This window comes from Lepidochelys kempii, chromosome 8, assembly GCF_965140265.1.
Source record: "Lepidochelys kempii isolate rLepKem1 chromosome 8, rLepKem1.hap2, whole genome shotgun sequence".
Taxonomy (NCBI): domain Eukaryota; kingdom Metazoa; phylum Chordata; order Testudines; family Cheloniidae; genus Lepidochelys; species Lepidochelys kempii.
In genome coordinates, this window is record NC_133263.1 from 56,203,590 (window position 1) to 56,221,583 (window position 17,994).

General features: G+C 40.9%; 1 protein-coding gene across 7 annotated transcripts in view; it reads left to right on the forward strand.

The window, feature by feature from the left end:
- SWT1 (SWT1 RNA endoribonuclease homolog) overlaps positions 1–17,994 on the forward strand; it is a 71,259-nt gene that overhangs the window by 18,899 nt on the left and 34,366 nt on the right. For all 7 annotated transcript variants that reach the window (XM_073356685.1, XM_073356684.1, XM_073356683.1 and 4 more), the window contains 4 exons: positions 749–937; positions 1,743–1,836; positions 9,829–9,965; positions 14,427–14,578. In XM_073356685.1, the coding sequence (XP_073212786.1) occupies positions 749–937; positions 1,743–1,836; positions 9,829–9,965; positions 14,427–14,578 (572 nt within the window). The remainder of the gene's footprint in view (positions 1–748; positions 938–1,742; positions 1,837–9,828; positions 9,966–14,426; positions 14,579–17,994) is intronic.

A 17,994-nucleotide genomic window follows, 5' to 3' on the forward strand; every position in this document is an offset into this window, starting at 1 on the left:
TAGCCCCATTATGCTGTAATGTATGTGGTGTATTTCTGATCATGTAAGTGCCAGAGATAAAGAATGGGGCCAACGTATATAGCATTGACAGAATAGTCATTCACTTTCTAATGTATTCATTGTGTGTCTAGTATATTCCAGTTTTAATGACAAAGTTTAGTCCATATTTTTAAAGAATTTTTTTAACCATGTTCATTGAAAATGTAGGACGTTAAAACTTTTGTCTAGTGTCCATAGCATTTATCGCTGATATAGTGTTGTTGAATGATGGTCTTTGCAAACCATTGTTGCCTTTTATTTATTAGATTATATGTAATGACAATCATCTGTGAACATGTCAGTCTTCCCTTTTCCTCTACTGCTCTGTGACTTTATTTTAGCATCAAGCATCACACAGTATGGTATTCACTGAGTGGCAAACAGCATGACGGGATTACCACAACAATTATGTCAAAATATGGTACAGTAATGTGATAAAAATTGTTTACTGATTACTCCTCAACTTTGCATGTCATCACTTTTAAGATAACCCATTGAATGAGTGTTTATATTGAATTTAACATTAGGAAAGCTAACTTCTGTTTAAAAAAATAAAATAAAATTAATCCTCCTGTATACAAATGAAATGGGTCTTGCCCAGTAATGCAGAAATCTGCTAATACACACAAACCTCAGGAGCTATGTTCACATTAAAATGGAACCTACTGTAGTTCAATTGGCATTTAAAAAAAAAATTTTTTTTTTCTAGGCACGGGCAGACTTGCACTGATAATTCCTTGGGTGGTTCTACAAGAACTGGACAACTTGAAGAAAGGCAAAGTACTACAACATGTTCGGCACAAAGCTGTCCCTGCAGTTGAGTTCATCTATACTTGTCTCAAAAACCAAGATTCAAAGCTGTGGGGGCAATCCATGCAGCTTGCCTCTCAGAAAATATGTAAGCTATGTACATAGTTACATTTATTTCTGGGTTGAATGGTCCTCACAGCTCTACTAGTGTGAGAATCAGCATCTACTTCTGGGCTTAATATAATCTTCACTTTTACCTTTGCAATTTCCCTATTAAAACTGACTATTATTCGCTATGGGCCTGATTCTCCACGCTGTCGCACCAATTTTATACTGTTGATTGATGTCAGAGTTATGCTGGCATAAAACTGGTGTAATGGAGTGAAGAATCAGGCCCTATATATTTCTCTCTCTTTTGTGATGGGTAGGTGTTGGTCTTCTGATAACTCAGAAAGATCAACATCACCTATATTTTTTCAGCATGAACCCATCAAATATACCTTAATCAGTAGTAAAGGATTTTTTTAATATTTAGTACATGGGTAGTTTATAATCAAAACTAGTACTTCATTCCCTACCATGTTATCAATAAATTTATTTATTACAGCATTCTCAATTCTAGCTGTCTCCATTTTATAAATAGGCTGTGGGGAGTTACTTCATCCTACCAAGCTAGGTATGGATTGCGTGTCGTCTTCAGTTGGTGACTACTGACCTAGTTGATCACAGAGCTCTGTAAGCAATTTGTCTGAAGTTGCACAGCAAGAAAGCAGCAGTTTCTAGTAGAACTCGGGGAATTCCTGGGTCCCAGATCTGTACTTAGACCACACATCTCCCCTTTGCTTGACCAAATACAGTGTTTGAATACAGTATCTTAATAAATATATTAAGATATTGCTTATGAAGCCTGATTATTTCTGAATATATTGCCATTGTGTTTGCTAAATTTGCAGATGGATTGAGTGATGAAAACAATGATGATCGTGTTTTACAATGCTGCTTGCAGTATCGGAGTCTTTTCCCTCAAGCTTTTGTCATACTGTGCACGTGAGTTACATTTGCATCTCATGTTCTGTTTTCAAGTCTGAGATTGCTGAATTCTGTGTTTGGGGAGGAGACTACACACCCATCAGTTTTAGATGTGATTTGAAATAATTTTTTTTTTGGGACGCAAAATAACTTGAGATAACTCCTTTGTGGTATAAAGGAATAATTAAAAACAGTCACTCTACTTAAAGTGTTATGGTTAGAGTTAATTCAAGTTCTTAATTTTCTTAAAACTGGAATTTGCTGGAAAACAATTGCTAATATTACTGGTGCTGCATAAAGTAACCAAAGACTTACTCTGAAACCACCCAAAAAGTGATTATTAACAGCCGTGTTAGTCTGTATTCGCAAAAAGAAAAGGAGTACTTGTGGCACCTTAGAGACTAACCAATTTATTTGAGCATGAGCTTTCGTGAGCTACAGCTCACTTCATCGGATGCATACCGTGGAAACTGCAGCAGACTTTATATACACACAGAGATCATGAAACAATACCTCCTCCCACCCACTGTCCTGCTGGTAATAGCTTATCTAAAGTGATCATCAAATTGGGCCATTTCCAGCACAAATCCAGGTTTTCTCACCCTCCACCCCCCCACACACAAACTCACTCTCCTGCTGGTAATAGCCCATCCAAAGTGACCACTCTCTACACAATGTGCATGATAATCAAGGTGGGCCATTTCCTGCACAAATCCAGGTTCTCTCACCCCCCTCCAAAAACCACACACACAAACTCACTCTCCTGCTGGTAATAGCTCATCCAAAGTGACCACTCTCCGTACAATGTGCATGGTAAGTGAGAAAACCTGGATTTGTGCTGGAAATGGCCCAACTTGATGATCACTTTAGATAAGCTATTACCAGCAGGACAGTGGGGTGGGAGGAGGTATTGTTTCATGATCTCTGTGTGTATATAAAGTCTGCTGCAGTTTCCACGGTATGCATCCGATGAAGTGAGCTGTAGCTCACGAAAGCTCATGCTCAAATAAATTGGTTAGTCTCTAAGGTGCCACAAGTACTCCTTTTCTTTTTACTTTTTGGGTGGGAACAGAGCAGAGATCTGGTTGTACATAGATGTTTGGATTTCATACACAGTGGAGTTGGTAGTAGTGTGTGTTACAGTGTGTATGGATAGGGATTGACTTTGTTCTAATTCTGCTGCTGATTTTTGTGACTTGATTCTAGCTTTGGCTACACTAGGAATTGAAACTTCATTTTCAGCAACTGATCTCCTTGAATGGATACTGAAAAGGTTATTCGAGTGAATACCAGACAAAATCAATACCATTTCAGAAAGTGGAAATGAGTTCTCTAATGGAAACTGGTTTAATTTGTGCAAACTTAATGTGTGGGAGCCAAATTAATGTTTTCAATGGAAACCTAGGCAAACATGAGTATGGAGAGACTGTCCATGTTAATGATTCCATGTTAAGTTAGCACAATCTGAGTTAAGGGATGACTCTTTTATTATGCGGCTCTATTAAACTCAGACTGTGATCTATACTCTTAAAATCCATCTCTACTCTACTCTTTTTGGCTTCTTTACAGCCTCATGAGTAATAAAGATTCTCCAGCTGGAACTTGGTTAATTTTGTTGTATTAGACAGAACAGAATTCAGCTTAGTCCATCACATCTTCATTGGGTACGCAGCAGGGTGGATTGATTTAAAACATTGGCTTAAATCTTGTTTTTGCATTTGTATTGCTTAATTCTTTTTCAGGTGCTTGCACATGTCCATTCCACTTAAATGTCTGTGCCAGTGCACCAGAGCTAGAGAACATTTTTCCATAGTGGAACCTATGTGGGCAGCACGTGTGTCCTCCATGCACTGGTGCTGCTTAGCAGGCGCATGAAAGGCAGAGATGCCCCTCAGTTTCTTCTCTCTGCCTGTGATTGGTGGTCAGAGCAAGTGTGAGCTCTTCATGTTTTCTCTGTGTGTTAGTTACTTAGCTAGCTAGCTCTACCCATTTTAGGTTTCCATTTACTTATTATTTTGTCATTGTTTTTGTTGAGCTTTGCTCTGTACTGCGATATACTGAAGTCTTTTCCTTTTGAGGGCTAAATGATCAGACTCCCTTAAGGATAGTTCTGAGGTTAGGAGGTGAGGTGGTCTCCTGTACTGTATTCCTGCAATGTTAAGTTGTTGACTCCAGCATCTCCAGAGGCTCTGGCGAGAGAGACTCCATTGCCTACTTCATCTGTGGCACTGATTTCTGTTCCTCGGGCTATTTTGTCAGTACCAACTATGTATTAGGCATATGCGGTGGCACAGGATCTCTTGTGCTTGTCAATGCCAGCTTCACCTCTCGGGCAGGATAACTCCCAGATCCGACAGCATTGGCACCAACCCACATGGTACCAATTGTGCAGGACAATGTAGAATTGCAAATCATCAGGTGTGCCTTGCCAGATATGATTATTTAAATTGGAATGCAATGTCTAAATCTCAAGACAAGTTACCAAACAGTGTCAAAGAGGAATTTAAGGTGTTTATTAATGAGGGTTGTTTGGTTTCCCAGTCCTATCTACAGGCTTCACTGGATGAAGCAGACTCAGCAGCTCCACTGACGGCAGCAGCCATTGCTATGCGTTGTGCTTCATGGCTGCATGCACTGGAAGTGCAGCATGCTATAGAAGACTTGCCTTCAAAGGTTCAGGTCTGTTCTCTGGCAAAATAGCTGAGACTCTGCACTCTTTAAAAGATTCCTCAGCAATCCTGAAATCTTTGGGTATTTATACTCCTGCTATAAAAACTGAAAAGGACTGTGGCATAAGTGGTCTTGCCTAGTGGTCGCAGCTGGGCTGAGGTCTGCCCAGCAGGGACAGTAGTCACAAGGCAGGAGTTGGAGGAATTCCAAAAACAAGTTCTGTAAGCAAGAGCCAGGGTTGGAGTCAAGCCAGGATCAGAGCTCAGAAGTAGTATAAGGCTGGAATCAGGAGGCAAGAGTCAGGCTGCAGTCAGAGGCTGAAGATCAGAGTCTGTAGCAGGCTAGAGTCAGGAATCAGGGTGAGAGTAAGGCTGGAGTCAGACACAGGAGATCAAGCAGAGTCTGGCGTAGCAGCAGGCTGAAGTCTGTGAGGTTGCCTAGACCACTTCCTGGGGCAACCCATGGGGTTAAATAGTGCACTTGGCCAATCAGAGGGGTGTAGGGTACTGTCACTCTGGATCTCTTGGACGGTATTTCCTACAGTGTTTACTCTCCATAGTGCTCTCTGGCTGAGCCTCTGGATGTCCTCCCAGTGGCACAGTGAGAAATATAGCTGTCCCAGACTCCGCAGACCTGGGTCCTTACAAAGAGAAAACCGTTTCTGCCTCAGGGTCATCAGAGGTATCCATCGTATTACCTGGTGAAGGAGCATAACTTTTCTGTCATAAATATAAAGGGAAGGATAACCATCTTTCTGTATACAGTGCTATAAAATCCCTTCTGGTTAGAGGCAAAACCCTTTCGCCTGTAAAGGGTTAAGAAGCTAAGGTAATCTAGCTGGCACCTGACCCAAAATGACCAATGAGAGGACAAGAATTTCAAAGCTGGGGGGACGACGACGACACAAAGGGTTAGTCTGTCTGTGTGATGTTTTTGCAGATCAGGAATGCAGCCTTACAACTCCTGTAAAGTTAAGTAAGTAAGCTAGCTAGAAATGCATTAGATTTCCTTTTGGTTAATGGCTTGTAAAATAAGCTGTGCTGGATGGAATGTATATTCCTGTTTTTTGTGTCTTTTTGTAATTTAAGGTTTTGCCTAGAGGGGTTCTCTGTTTTGAATCTGATTACCCTGTAAGGTATTTACCATCCTGATTTTACAGAGGTGATTCTTTTACCTTTTCTTTAATTAAAATTCTTCTTTTAAGAACCTGATTGATTTTTCATTGCCTTTAAGATCCAAGAGTTTGGGTCTGTGTTCACCTGTACAATTTGAGGATTCTTATCAAGCCTTCCCCAGGAAAGGGGGTGTTGGGCTTGGGGGGATATTTTGGGGGAAGATGTCTCCAAGTGGGCTCTTTCCCTGTTCTTTGTTTAAAACACTTGGTGGTGGCAGCATAAGGTTCAAGGACAAGGCAAAGTTTACACCTTGGGGAAGTTTTTAACCTAGGCTGGTAAGAATAAGCTTAGGGGGTCTTTTATGCAGGTCCCCACATCTGCACCCTGGAGTTCAGAGTGGGGAAGGAACCTTGACAACTTCTAAAAGACATGACAAGTTCCAGAGGAGGAGACCTACATCTGTGACCGTGAGACAGCTGTCAATTTCCAAACAGTCTGTCTGACTCAGTTGAGAGCACCAAACCACTTAAGAGAGTTCCCCTCCTTTTGGCTGCAAGTTGTACCGCTTGGAATCATGTTGTCAGACAGGTGGGTTCTAAGCACAGTGGAACTGGGATATATTCTTCAAATCATGTCTATTCCACTCTCCCATCCACTTTTTCTGTCTCTTTTCAGGGATCACTCCCTTGAGACTGTACTAATTCAGGAAGGACAGTCTCTGCTGCTGTTAGGCCATAGAAGTGCCTCCTACATCGGGAGAAGGGGTTTTATTCTTGGTGTTTTCTCATTCTGAAGTCCAAGGAAGGCCTCAGACCCATTCTGGACCTGCAGAATCTCAAGCAATTCATTTAAAAAAAAAATTCTAATGGTTACTATTATCCCATTCCTGTCTCTCAACGACTGGCTTGCTACCTGTGATTTAAAGGAGGCATACTTCCTTTTGGCCTGTCACAGGAAGTTCCTAAGATTTGTTCTGGCAGATGTCCATTATCAGTTCACATTTTTCCATTTGGCTTGTCCTCTGTCCCTGCCCTGAGTTTTCACAATGTGTGCGGTGGTGGGGCAGCACATGATCAAAGGATGGGCATTAGGTGTATCTGTACTTGAACAACTAGTTGCTCCTTGGACAGTCCAAGAACCAGGTGGAAGAAGGGGTGCAGAAGGTCTTGTGTCTCAAGTTTTAGGCCTGCTACTCAAAGACCACCCAGATCTCACCCCTGCAAAGAAGATAAAATTTGCAGGGGCAGTTCTCGCTTCAACCACAGCAAGGTCATATTTGTTTCAAGCAATACACAATCTGTGCTCAGAATTCCAGGTGCATCCCTGTATAACAGTGAGGAATTGCAAGAGACTTTTAGGACACTATGGCAACTTGCACATATGTTACCCAGCATGCCAGACTTCACCTTAGGGTCATGCAGAGGTGGTTGAAGTCAGTTTACCATTGTTCCCGACATCTGCTGGGCATGCTGACTCAAATGCCTGCAACTGTTCTCTTCTCCCTGAATTGGTGGATGGTCACAGGCAATGTATGCACAAGGGTTCCTTTTACTTCTAATCTACCAGTAGTGCCTCTAGTCACAGATGCTTTATCCTTGGCTGGGGAGCACATCCTATGAGCTTACAGACTCAGGGTCAGGATGGTTTCCCCTATATCCGGGATAAGCAACCTTTGGCATGTGGCCCGTCAGAGAAATCTGCTGGTGGGCCAGGACGGTTTGTTTACCAGCAGTGTCTGTAGGTTCTGCTGACCACAGCTCCCACTGGCTGTGGTTAGTTGTTCCAGGCCAATGGGGTCTGTGGGAAGCAGCGTGGGCCTAGGGATGTGCTGGTCGCCACTTCCCACATCCCCCATTGGCTTGGAACGGAGAACCACGGCCAGTGGGAGTTGCAGTCAGCCGAACCTGCGGACGCTGCTGGTAAGCAAAGACAGAGTAGCCTTACATCTTCACCCCAAATTTCTTGCCAAGGTGGTTTTTGACTTTCATTTGAAACAGACTGTTTACTTGCTGACATTCTTTCTCATTCTCACAAAGATGAAGAGCAGCTACATACCTTGGCCATTGAAAGAACATTAGCTTTTTACTTTGTCAGAATTAAGGAGTTTTGGGCATCTCCTCAGCTGTTTGTTTCATTTTATTATTGTATGAAAGAGAAATCAGTAACCTCCCAGAGGATCTGCTCCTGGACTTCCACTTGCATTTCCTTGTTACGATATTGCCCATGTATCTTTTCCCCACAAAGTGTTAGCCCACTCTGCAAGGACTAAAAGGTGGCTTCAACAGCTTTCCTGGGTCATGTTCCTATTACTGACACTTGCTAGGCTGTCATGTGGTCTTTGGTTTATATGATGACCCTTATGCCATCTCCTCTCCAGAGATAATGCTAAGTTTGGGAGAAGAGTGGTGTAGTCCTTGTTTAGGTAGACAGTGATACCCTCCTCCATCAGGATCTGCTTGAGAGTTACCTAAGTAGAATGGACAAGTGCAAGCACTCAAAGAAGGGAAAAAGAGATACCTGTTCAGGAATTCAGAGTAGCAGCTGTGTTTGTCTGTATCTGGAAAAAGAACAGGAGTACTTGTGGCACCTTAGAGACTAACAGATTTATTAGAGCATAAGCTTTCATGGGCTACAGGAATTGTTGTTCAACATGTTATGCATGTCCATTTCATAATCTGCTCTTCTCCCCTCTACCCTGGAGCCACTATGTATGGTGGCTTCTGGTATGAGAAGGAACTGAGGGGGAGGTTGGGATGGCTCTGCCCTTAAACCTGTCTCCAAGCAGCGTGAGTGCCCCATGGGTACTGCTATGGGAGAAAGTGCTCTGGTGCACAGACAACTAAGTGAAGTGTACATGTGCAACTCGTCTTGAGCAACAGTTACAGAACAGACATGTAACTATTTATTTTTTATTCTTCCTAAGAGTGGCTGAGTCTCCTTAATCATTAACTTTAAAACACATGGATTTGCAACTACATAGAGCCATCACAGTAAATTTGGTACTTTTTTGCCACTTTGGATGATACACTGAATCAATACACATTTAAGCAATTGTATAGTTTAATATACATTTATTCATATTTGTAGTTTACATTTTTATGATATTAGAAAATTGTGAATAATGCATTTCTTATTTGCTAGTGCATTAATTTTTTTACTTGTGATTTGTGTCAAGCTGCATTTAAATGGTAATTGAAATTCAATTAATGCACAAACAGCATTTTAAAATTGGTTTTATTTAATTAATAAAAATCTCTTAAATGTGCTGGATACATTAGTATCAAAAATGTTTGCATTTAAAATGGATTTATTAAAGAAGGTATTATCGATAGGCACTGACTAGAAACTATCAGTGCCATTAAGTCCTTTAAGATTTTAGAACTAGTAGAGCTCCTCCTCCTCTTCCAATCTATGAATAAAAAACAAGCTTTGCCTTTTTTCTCTTTTCTTCAAATTCCCAATTGGTTTCTCACCTTCTGAATGAATTAGTCATTGACCTAAAATACTATCTCTGCACCTGTAGAAGACGCTACTATTGTCAAAAGCTGATTTAGCACTTCAACTTACTCTGGTTCCAGGTGCTTTAGCCACTGACTTCTACCAGTTTAGTGGTTTGACTTTCTTTAAAATTTTAGTAGCAAACATGTCCTGCTTGAATATTTTTATTTAATTTTAATGGATTAGATTAAGTAAAATAGGTTACAAATTCAAATGTATTTTTAGTTTTAAATTTAAAATCGGTTTAATTTAAAAAATCCAATTTGATTTTTTAAAAAAAAATATATCCTGCTTTTCAGGTCTAAGAGTAAAGACATGTATAGGGTGGTGGTTTGAAGGGGGGAGGGGAGGGCGTGTTTTTGTTTTTTGGCAGTAAGTAAGCAAATATGGTTTCATCTGTTGAGCTAAAAGATGCCAGTGTTTGCAGTTGCTTTTCTGGTGAAGTCAGGCCTAAAGTGTGGTTATAAAGTTTTTGTCATCATCCTCTTAAATATATTTTGAGTGTTGCTTTTCAGAATAGATATTTTTGATTTAACCATCTCATCTGCTTTCTTATATAGGTACCTTTTTTCTTTCTCAGGCAACATGTTGTTTATAGTGAAGCCCTTCAAGATTTATATGGGCTTACTGAAGACAAGTTTGTCAATGGGTTAGCTTTATGGTTTAGAATATAATAGTGTTGTTGAGCAGTTAATAGATCAAAACAAAAGTAAATCTCTTTTCATAGGGATGATAAAAATTTATGCAGCAAAGCCCTGGTGAGTGATGTAAAGGCCCTATGCAAAGCAGATTTGGTTAGTGCACTCCAGAACCTGAATGTAAACAGCCATCAGAACTGTGTTGGCCTACAACAATCAAAAACAGGTTAGTTTGCATGTGTGCGCATATTTATAGTGGCCCTGTGAGTCATGCGGAGCATAATTAAGTGTGCAGTAAAGTTTCCATTGTTACTTTGTCTTCATACACTCGGAACTTCTAGAACAATCACCTTGAGGGCTGAAATTTTCCATCTTTGGTCTCTACGTGCATGTGCGTGTGAAGTTTGAGAGCTTGAATAAAACTGTTTCAGTTGATCCAATGATGAAAGTATTAAGTATGTTTCCCAGCTCTGTGTATAGGTGTGCATTAAAACAAAACTTCTAGCCACCTTTTAAAAAATCTATTCTTTAAATAGAGGTTAGCCCCAACACAACTCTAACTCAAAAAGGTTTCATACTAAGTCATGAATCCACTATTAGTTGGATTCCTGAACTAACTTATCAATCTAAGTTCACTCAATAATACTGCTTAATATGAACAGCTATACTTGTACCTGAGCAATGGGTTATAATGGTGTAACTTAGCCTTGAGTGGGCTGTTCAGGATTCAAGATAGCTGTTGATATTAAACAGTATTATGGAGTTGTCTTGTAATATACCAGGTATAATTCTATTGAAATCAGTGGAATTTTACCTACTTAGATCCTGGCTGTATTTGGCCCCTGGTATTCTATAGAGAGGTATTTCTTGGACACACAAATGTAAGTTCATTTCTAAGTTACTGTAGCAAGCCGCTGACTCACCAGCATGGCGCCTCCTGCTGGTTGTCCGGGAATTAGCTCTTTCCAGCCTCGGAGAGCCTCCTGCTGGCCGGTTTCTCCCTACCGGTACCTGCTTCCTTGTCAATCTCCACCACTGTACTTCAGGCATTTCAGGCCCCCTTTCCTTGGGGTGCTGTTCCACAGCAGCACCCCCACACTCTAGGTCTCCCCTCACAGGGGAACCCCCTCCCCCATGCCCACCTTCCCTTAGTGGCTACTGCCAGTCATCATCTAGCCCCCTTTCTCTGGGGCAAACTGCAGTCTGTAATGGCCACTTATCATTGGCAAGGGGGGTTGGACCTGCTGCCTTTCTAGCCCTAGCTGTCTTCCTGTAGCCCCAGTATCTCCTTAGGCCTTCCTGCCAGGCCTCAGCCTGGGAGGTAGCCAGGCCTGAGCTCCCCAGCTCAGCCTGCCCCTTCCCCAGCACTGGTCTGTCAAAGGTACCCTGTCTCTCCCAGGCAGCGAGGTCCTTCTCACTTCAGGGCTGGGGTGAGACTCACACAGCTCCTTACTCACAGCCCTCTTATTGGGGCCAGCTGTGCCCTGATTGAGCTGGCCACACCTGTAGCCAGCTCGCCAGCCTCCCTCAGCTGCGCTCACTTCTTTTATCCTGGGAGCGGGGTAACCACCCCTCTACAGTCACTTAAATCAGGAATGTGGAGTAGAGTCATGAATAAATATATTCTGAGAAATTAGGTCCCCTTGCTTAGTGGTCTGTCGCTTAAGACAAAGCATAATACAAATTGGCATAATAAGATGTACTGAGGAAAACGTAAGAAAATCCTGCTGGGAAGTGACTTCATCTGATCTAGAAGGCTGAAATACCCCATGTGCTTAGTAACACAGCTTTCTGTGGACATGTATTAGTGCTGATCTCTTTGCATTTGCTGCCCTTTAAATACAGAGTCCAGATCAGGTTTTTGCCTGATATTAAGAGCCCTCTGTAGGACTGGCTCTAGGTACCAAAGAGATCACCTCTCGCTGTGTGATTGTGACTTCCCATATTTGGTATGTTCCGAACAAAGAAACTCTGCTAGTAGGAGGAAATTCATGAAGTGTGCAAGACTAAACTTTCAGAGGATCTGAACTAGAGAACTGTCTGCCACGAGAAAAGAATGATGGATGTGCATACTTCCAGAACTAATACAAAATTCAGTTCTTCACTGATCTTTCTCTCAAGGATCTTGATGGGACCAGTGCTGTTCAACATATACATTAATGATCTGGAAAAGGGGGTGAACAGTGATTAAAAATTATTCAAGATAAGAATGACCATACTGGGTCAGACCAAAGGTCCATCTAACCTACTTTTCTGTCTTCTGACAGTGGCCAGTGCCAGGTGCCCCAGAGGGAATGAACAGAATAGGTAATCATCAAGTGATCCATTCCCTGTCGCTCATTCCCAGGTTCTGGCAAACAGAGGCTAGGGACACCATCCCTGCCTGTCCTGACTAATAGTCATTGGTGGACCTATCCTCCATGAATTTATCTAGTTCTTTTTTAAACCCTATTATAATCTTGGCCTTCACAACATCCTCTGGCAAAGAGTTCCACAGGTTGACTGTGCATTGTGTGAAGAAATACTTCCTTTTTTTTGTTTTTAAGCCTGCTTCCTATTTTCACGTGGTGACCCCTAGTTCTTGTGTTATGAGAAGGAGTAAATAACACTTTCTCCACACCAGTCACGATTTTATAGACCTCTATCATATCCCCCTAAGTTGTCACTTTATTTATATAGAGGCAATATATTTTCTGTCCTATTATCTGTCCCTTTCTTAATGATTACTAACATGGTTAGCTTTTTTGACTGCCACTGCACATTGAGTGGGTGTTTTCAGAGAACTGTCCACAATGATGCCAAGATCTTTCTTGAGTGGTAACAGCTAATTTAGACCCCATCATTTTATATGTATAGTTGAGATTGTTTTCCAGTGTGCATTACTTTGCATTTATCAAGATCCCTTTGCAGCTCTTCACAGTCTGCTTTGCACTTAACTGTCTTGAGCAGTTTTGTATCATCTGCAAATTTTGCCACCTCACTGTTTACCCCTTTTTTCCAGATAATTTATGAATATGTTGAATAGTACTGGTCCCAGTACAGACCCTTGAGGAACACCACTATTTACCTCTCTCCACTCTGAAAACTGTCCATTTATTCCTACCCTTTGTTTCCTGTCTTTTAACCAGATACCAGTCCATGAGAGGACCTTACCTCTTATCCCATGATCACTTACTTTGCTTAAGAGCCTTTGGTGAGGACCTTGTCAAAGGCATTCTGAAAATCTCAGTATACTATAGCCACTGGATCCCCCTTGTCCACATGCTTGTTGACACCCTCCTTCCCCCCCCCCCCCCGCAAGAATTCTAGTAGATTGGCGAGACATGATGTTTCTTTTACAAAAACTATGCTGACGCTTTCCCAAAAATTATGTTAAATCCCAAAGTGACTGTGAAAAGAGAGAGGGGTTTCTCACAAAAGTGGGTGATTGGACAACAAAATGGCAGATGAAATTCAACCTGTTAAGTGAAAAGTAGTGCACATTGGAAAAAATAATCCCAACTATACATATAAAATGATGGGGTCTAAATTAGCCAATTAAAAGAGATCTTGGAGGTACCATGGATACTTCTCTGACAACTTCAACTCAATTTGCAGCAGCAATCAAAAAGGCTAACAGAATGTTAGAAACTGTTAAGAAAGGAATAGAAAATCAGACAAAATCTCATAGTGCCGCTCTGTAAATCCATGTTGTACCCATACCTTGAATACCATTCCCAGTTCTAGTCACCCCATCTCAAAAAGGATATAGTGAAACTGGAAAAGATTCATGGAAGAGGAACAATGATCAAGTGTGTGGATGAGCTTCCGTATGAGAAGAGACTAAAAAGTTTAGGGCTGTTCAGCTTTGAAATAAGATGACTGAGGTGTATATGATAGAGATCTGTAAAATCATGAATGGAGTGGAAAAAGTGAATAGAAAATATATACATATATTTTTTTACCCTTTCCCACAGTACAAAACCCAAGTCTCCCAATGAAATTAATAAGCAGGTTTAACGCAAACCAAGAGGAAGTACTTTTTCACACAGTGCACAGCTAACCTATGGAACTCATTGCCAAGGGCTGTTGTGATGGCCAAAAGTATAACTGGATTTAAAAAAAAGATAGTTCCATCAATAGCTATTAGCCAGGATGGTCAGGGATGCAAGCCCATGCTCAGGGCAACCCTGAACTGCGGAGTGCCAGAAGCTGGGAGGAGAAGATGAGGGTTGATCCATCAAATTGCCCTGTTCTGTACACTCCTCCTGAAGCTCTGGTACTGGTTAGTGTCAGACAGGGTACTGGGCTTGATGGACCATTGGTCTGACCTTGTATGGCAGCCCTTAAGTTCAGTAGGCTCTTCACACAACACACATGCAAGTCACAAACTTAAACACTCTAGAGAAGAATCATGCTATCTCTCCTTCTGGTGGTGGTGGGTGAGGGGGAGGAGTGAGAAATATGAACGCTGTTGATTCTATTTTAAAATACTTGGAAGGTGCTCAGATATTTGGTCATGGAGTAGTAGAAGTAAAGTGATGGAATCCTCTGTAGCTGGAGACCTACAACTAGCGGACAAAATATTAAATATGTTGTAGGCAACAATCCAAAGACTGGATTACAGAACCTAGCAACTTGTTTTTCTAACTAATTTCTATGAATAATGCACTAAAGAAAGCACTTACTGTAACTGTTTACTTGGCAGATACTGGGTCCCAGAAAACCAAGAAGGAAGATCTCAGCCTTACTACTCCACTCCTGAGCATTGTTCCTGACCTTGAGAAAAGTTTAGGAGAAGCTTTATCCTCGATATTAGAAACTGAAATGAAAATTGCTTTTGGAAACTTGTGGATGGAGGTGGTTACTTGTGGTGATTTGCTTGATATTTCAAATGTTAAGTTAAAGATTGTCTTGGAGTTCAAAGTTCAATCTGTCTGCTTTTTACATTACAATGTTAATGACACATAGGGCTGATATAGTACAATGATGTGGAAGATGTCTCAAACTGCATTACAGTTCTTGATCCCTGAACTCATTTTCAGTTATAACTTCTTATGAAAATTTAAACAGACTTTGTTTGAAAACTGCAAAACTGACCAATTGTGCTGCCCTCTGTCATGATTCTTCAGTGACCCTGCTTCTGTGCTTAGGAGAGTTTCAAAGTTTGAGAGAGATTTTAAAATCTATCTAGATCTAGATAACTGTTCATGTAAAAATGCACCAATAGGAAAAGAGATGTGATGAGAAACATTCTTTAAAATATACAGAATAAATTCATAAGTAATGTTGCAATAAGGCCACAGTTCTGGTTAGGGATTCTAGTGTTAAACCACGAGGGCTTGATTCATTTGTCAATTACAACCCATTGTAGAACCTGTGTTTAATTGCAAGGTGCCAGTGTGACCATTATAACATTTTAGATGAAGTCTCTTTTTTTTTTTTTAATTGATTTAAAAAAAACAATTATAGGACAGTTACATCACAGGCACCATCAATAGAAGCATTTCTCCCTCCCATTGCCACCTCCTGCAACTGCTCTGCTAGTGTAGCTCAGTCCAATGTAGGGAAATTCAGTCTCCAAACTCATTTTGTACTTCACCTCTTTTGAGAGTTTGCCTTTTGGTGTTCTTGTGATGTGGACACCTCTCTAATATGTATTTGGCTAAGAGCAGTAATTCACTTTACACTGGCCATCTGATAACTTAGTCACTACTAACCTGATGGGAATTTGAACAAATGACCTAGAAGCGAAGATTCATGCTTCCCATTTCCAATCCTGTAAGCCATCCACTCACATAGAGTATTGTTAAATTTCATTATGTATTTGATATTGGGATGATTGTTTGACTAGTAATGTTTGTGCAACATTACATTTAATAGTAATTCATGTGCTGTCTGGTTGTTCAATGTGAATTTTCAAAATGCATATTTTATTAACAGTAACTTTGGACTTCTGTAACTTAGAATTATAGGACTGGAAGGGACCTAGAGAGGTCACCTAGTCCAGTCTCCTGCACTCAAGGCAGGACTAAGTATTATCTAGACCATTTCTGACAGGTGTTTGTCTAACCTGCTCTTAAAAATCCCCCATGATGGAGATTCCACAACCTCCCTAGGCAATTCATTCCAGTGCTTAGCCACCCTGACAGTTAGGAAGTTTTTCCTAATGTCCAGCCTAAACCTCCCTTGCTGCAATTTAAACCCATTGCTTCTTGTGCTGTCATCCGTGATTTAAGAAGAACAGTTTTTCTCCCTCCTCCTTGTAACAACCTTTTAATGTACTTGAAAACTGTTATGTCCTTTCTCAGTTCTCTCTCTTCCAGACTGAAAAAAATTGGGTTTGTTTAATCTTCCGTCATAGGTCATGTTTTCTAGACTTTTTAATCTTTTTTGTTGCTCTTCTCTGGACTTTCTCAGATTTGTCCACATCTTTCCTGAAATGTGGTGCCCAGAACTGAACACAATACTCCAGTTGAGGCCTAATCAGCACAGAGTAGAGCGGAAGAATAACTTCTAGTGTCTTGCTTACAACACTCCTGCTACCTGCTAATACATCCCAGAATGATGTCTGCTTGCGTGGTGTGTGGTGTTTTTTTTTTTTTGTTTTTTTTTTTGCAACAGTGTCACACTGTTGGCTCATATTTAGCTTATGGTCCACTATGACCCCCAGAGCCCTTTCCGCAGTACTCCTTCCTAGGCAGTCATTTCCCATTTTGTATGTGGAACTGATTGTTCCTTTCTCAGTAGAGTACTTTGCATTTGTCCTTATTGAATGTCATCCTATTTACTTCAGACCATTTTTCCATTTTGTCCAGATCATTCTGAATTTTAATCCTATCCTCTAAACCACTTGCAACCCTGCCCAGCTTGGTATCGTCTGCAAACTTTGTAAGTGTACTCTCTCTACCATTATCTAAATCATTGATGAAGATATTGAACAGAACCGGACCCAGAACTGATCCCTACGGGATCCCACTCGTTATGCCCTTCCAGCATGACTCTGAACCACTGATAACTACTCTCTGGGAATGGTTTTCCAACCAGTTTTGCACCCACCTTATAGTAGCTCCATCTGGGTTGCATTTACCTTGTTTGTTTATGAGATGGTCATGAGAGACCGTATCAAAAGCTTCAGTAAAGTTAAGATATACCACATCTACTGCTTTTCCCCGACCCACAAGGCTTGTTACCCTGTCAAAGAAAGTATCAGGTTGGTTTGACATGATTTGTTCTTGACAAATCCATGCTGATTGTCACTTATCACCTTATTATCATATAGATGTTTGCAAATTGATTAATTATTTGCTCCATTATCTTTCCAGGTACAGAAGTTAAGCTGACTGGTCTGTAATTTTGTAGGTTGTCCTTATTTCGCTTTTTATAGATGGGCACTATATTTGTCCTTTTCCAGTCTTCTCGAATCTCTCCCGTCTTCCATGACGTTTCAAAGATAATTGCTAATGGCTCAGATACCGCCTCAGTCAGCTCCTTGAGTATTCTAGGATGCATTTTATCAGGCCCTGCTGACTTGAAGATATCTAACTTGTCTAAGTAATTTTTAACTTTGTTCTTTTCCTATTTCAGCCTCTGATTCTACCTCATTTTCACTGACATTCACTATGTTAGATGTCTAATCACCACCAACCTTCTTGGTGAAAACCAAAAACAAAGAAGTCATTAAGCACCGCTGCCATTTCCATGTTTTCTGTTGTTGTTTTTCCTCCCCTCATTGAATAACAGGCCTACCCTGTCCTTGGTCGTCATCTGGCTTTTAATATATTTGTAGAATGTTTGTTTTCTTGTTTCCCTTTATGTCTCTAGCTAGTTTGATCTCGTTTTGTGCTGTGGCCTTTCTAATTTTGTCCCTGCAGGCTTGTGTTAATTTCTGATATTCATCCTTTGTAATTTGACCTAGTTTTCCACTTTCTGTAGGATGTTTTTGATTATTAGATCATTGACAATCTCCTGGTTAAGCCAAGGTGGTCTCTTGTCCCACTTCCTATCTTTCCTACACAGTGGGATAGTTTGCTCTTGTGCCCTTAATAATGTCTCTTTGAAAAACTGCCAAGTGTCTTCAGTTGTTTTTTCCCTTAGACTTGCTTCCCATGGGATCTTACCTACCTCCTCCCTGAGTTTGCTAAAGTCTGCCTTCTTGAAATCCATTGTCTTTATTTTGCTGTTCTCCCTCCTACCATTCCTTATAATCATGAATTGTATCATTTCAGGATCACTGTCACCCATACTGTCTTTCACTTTCAAAGTCTCAACCTGTT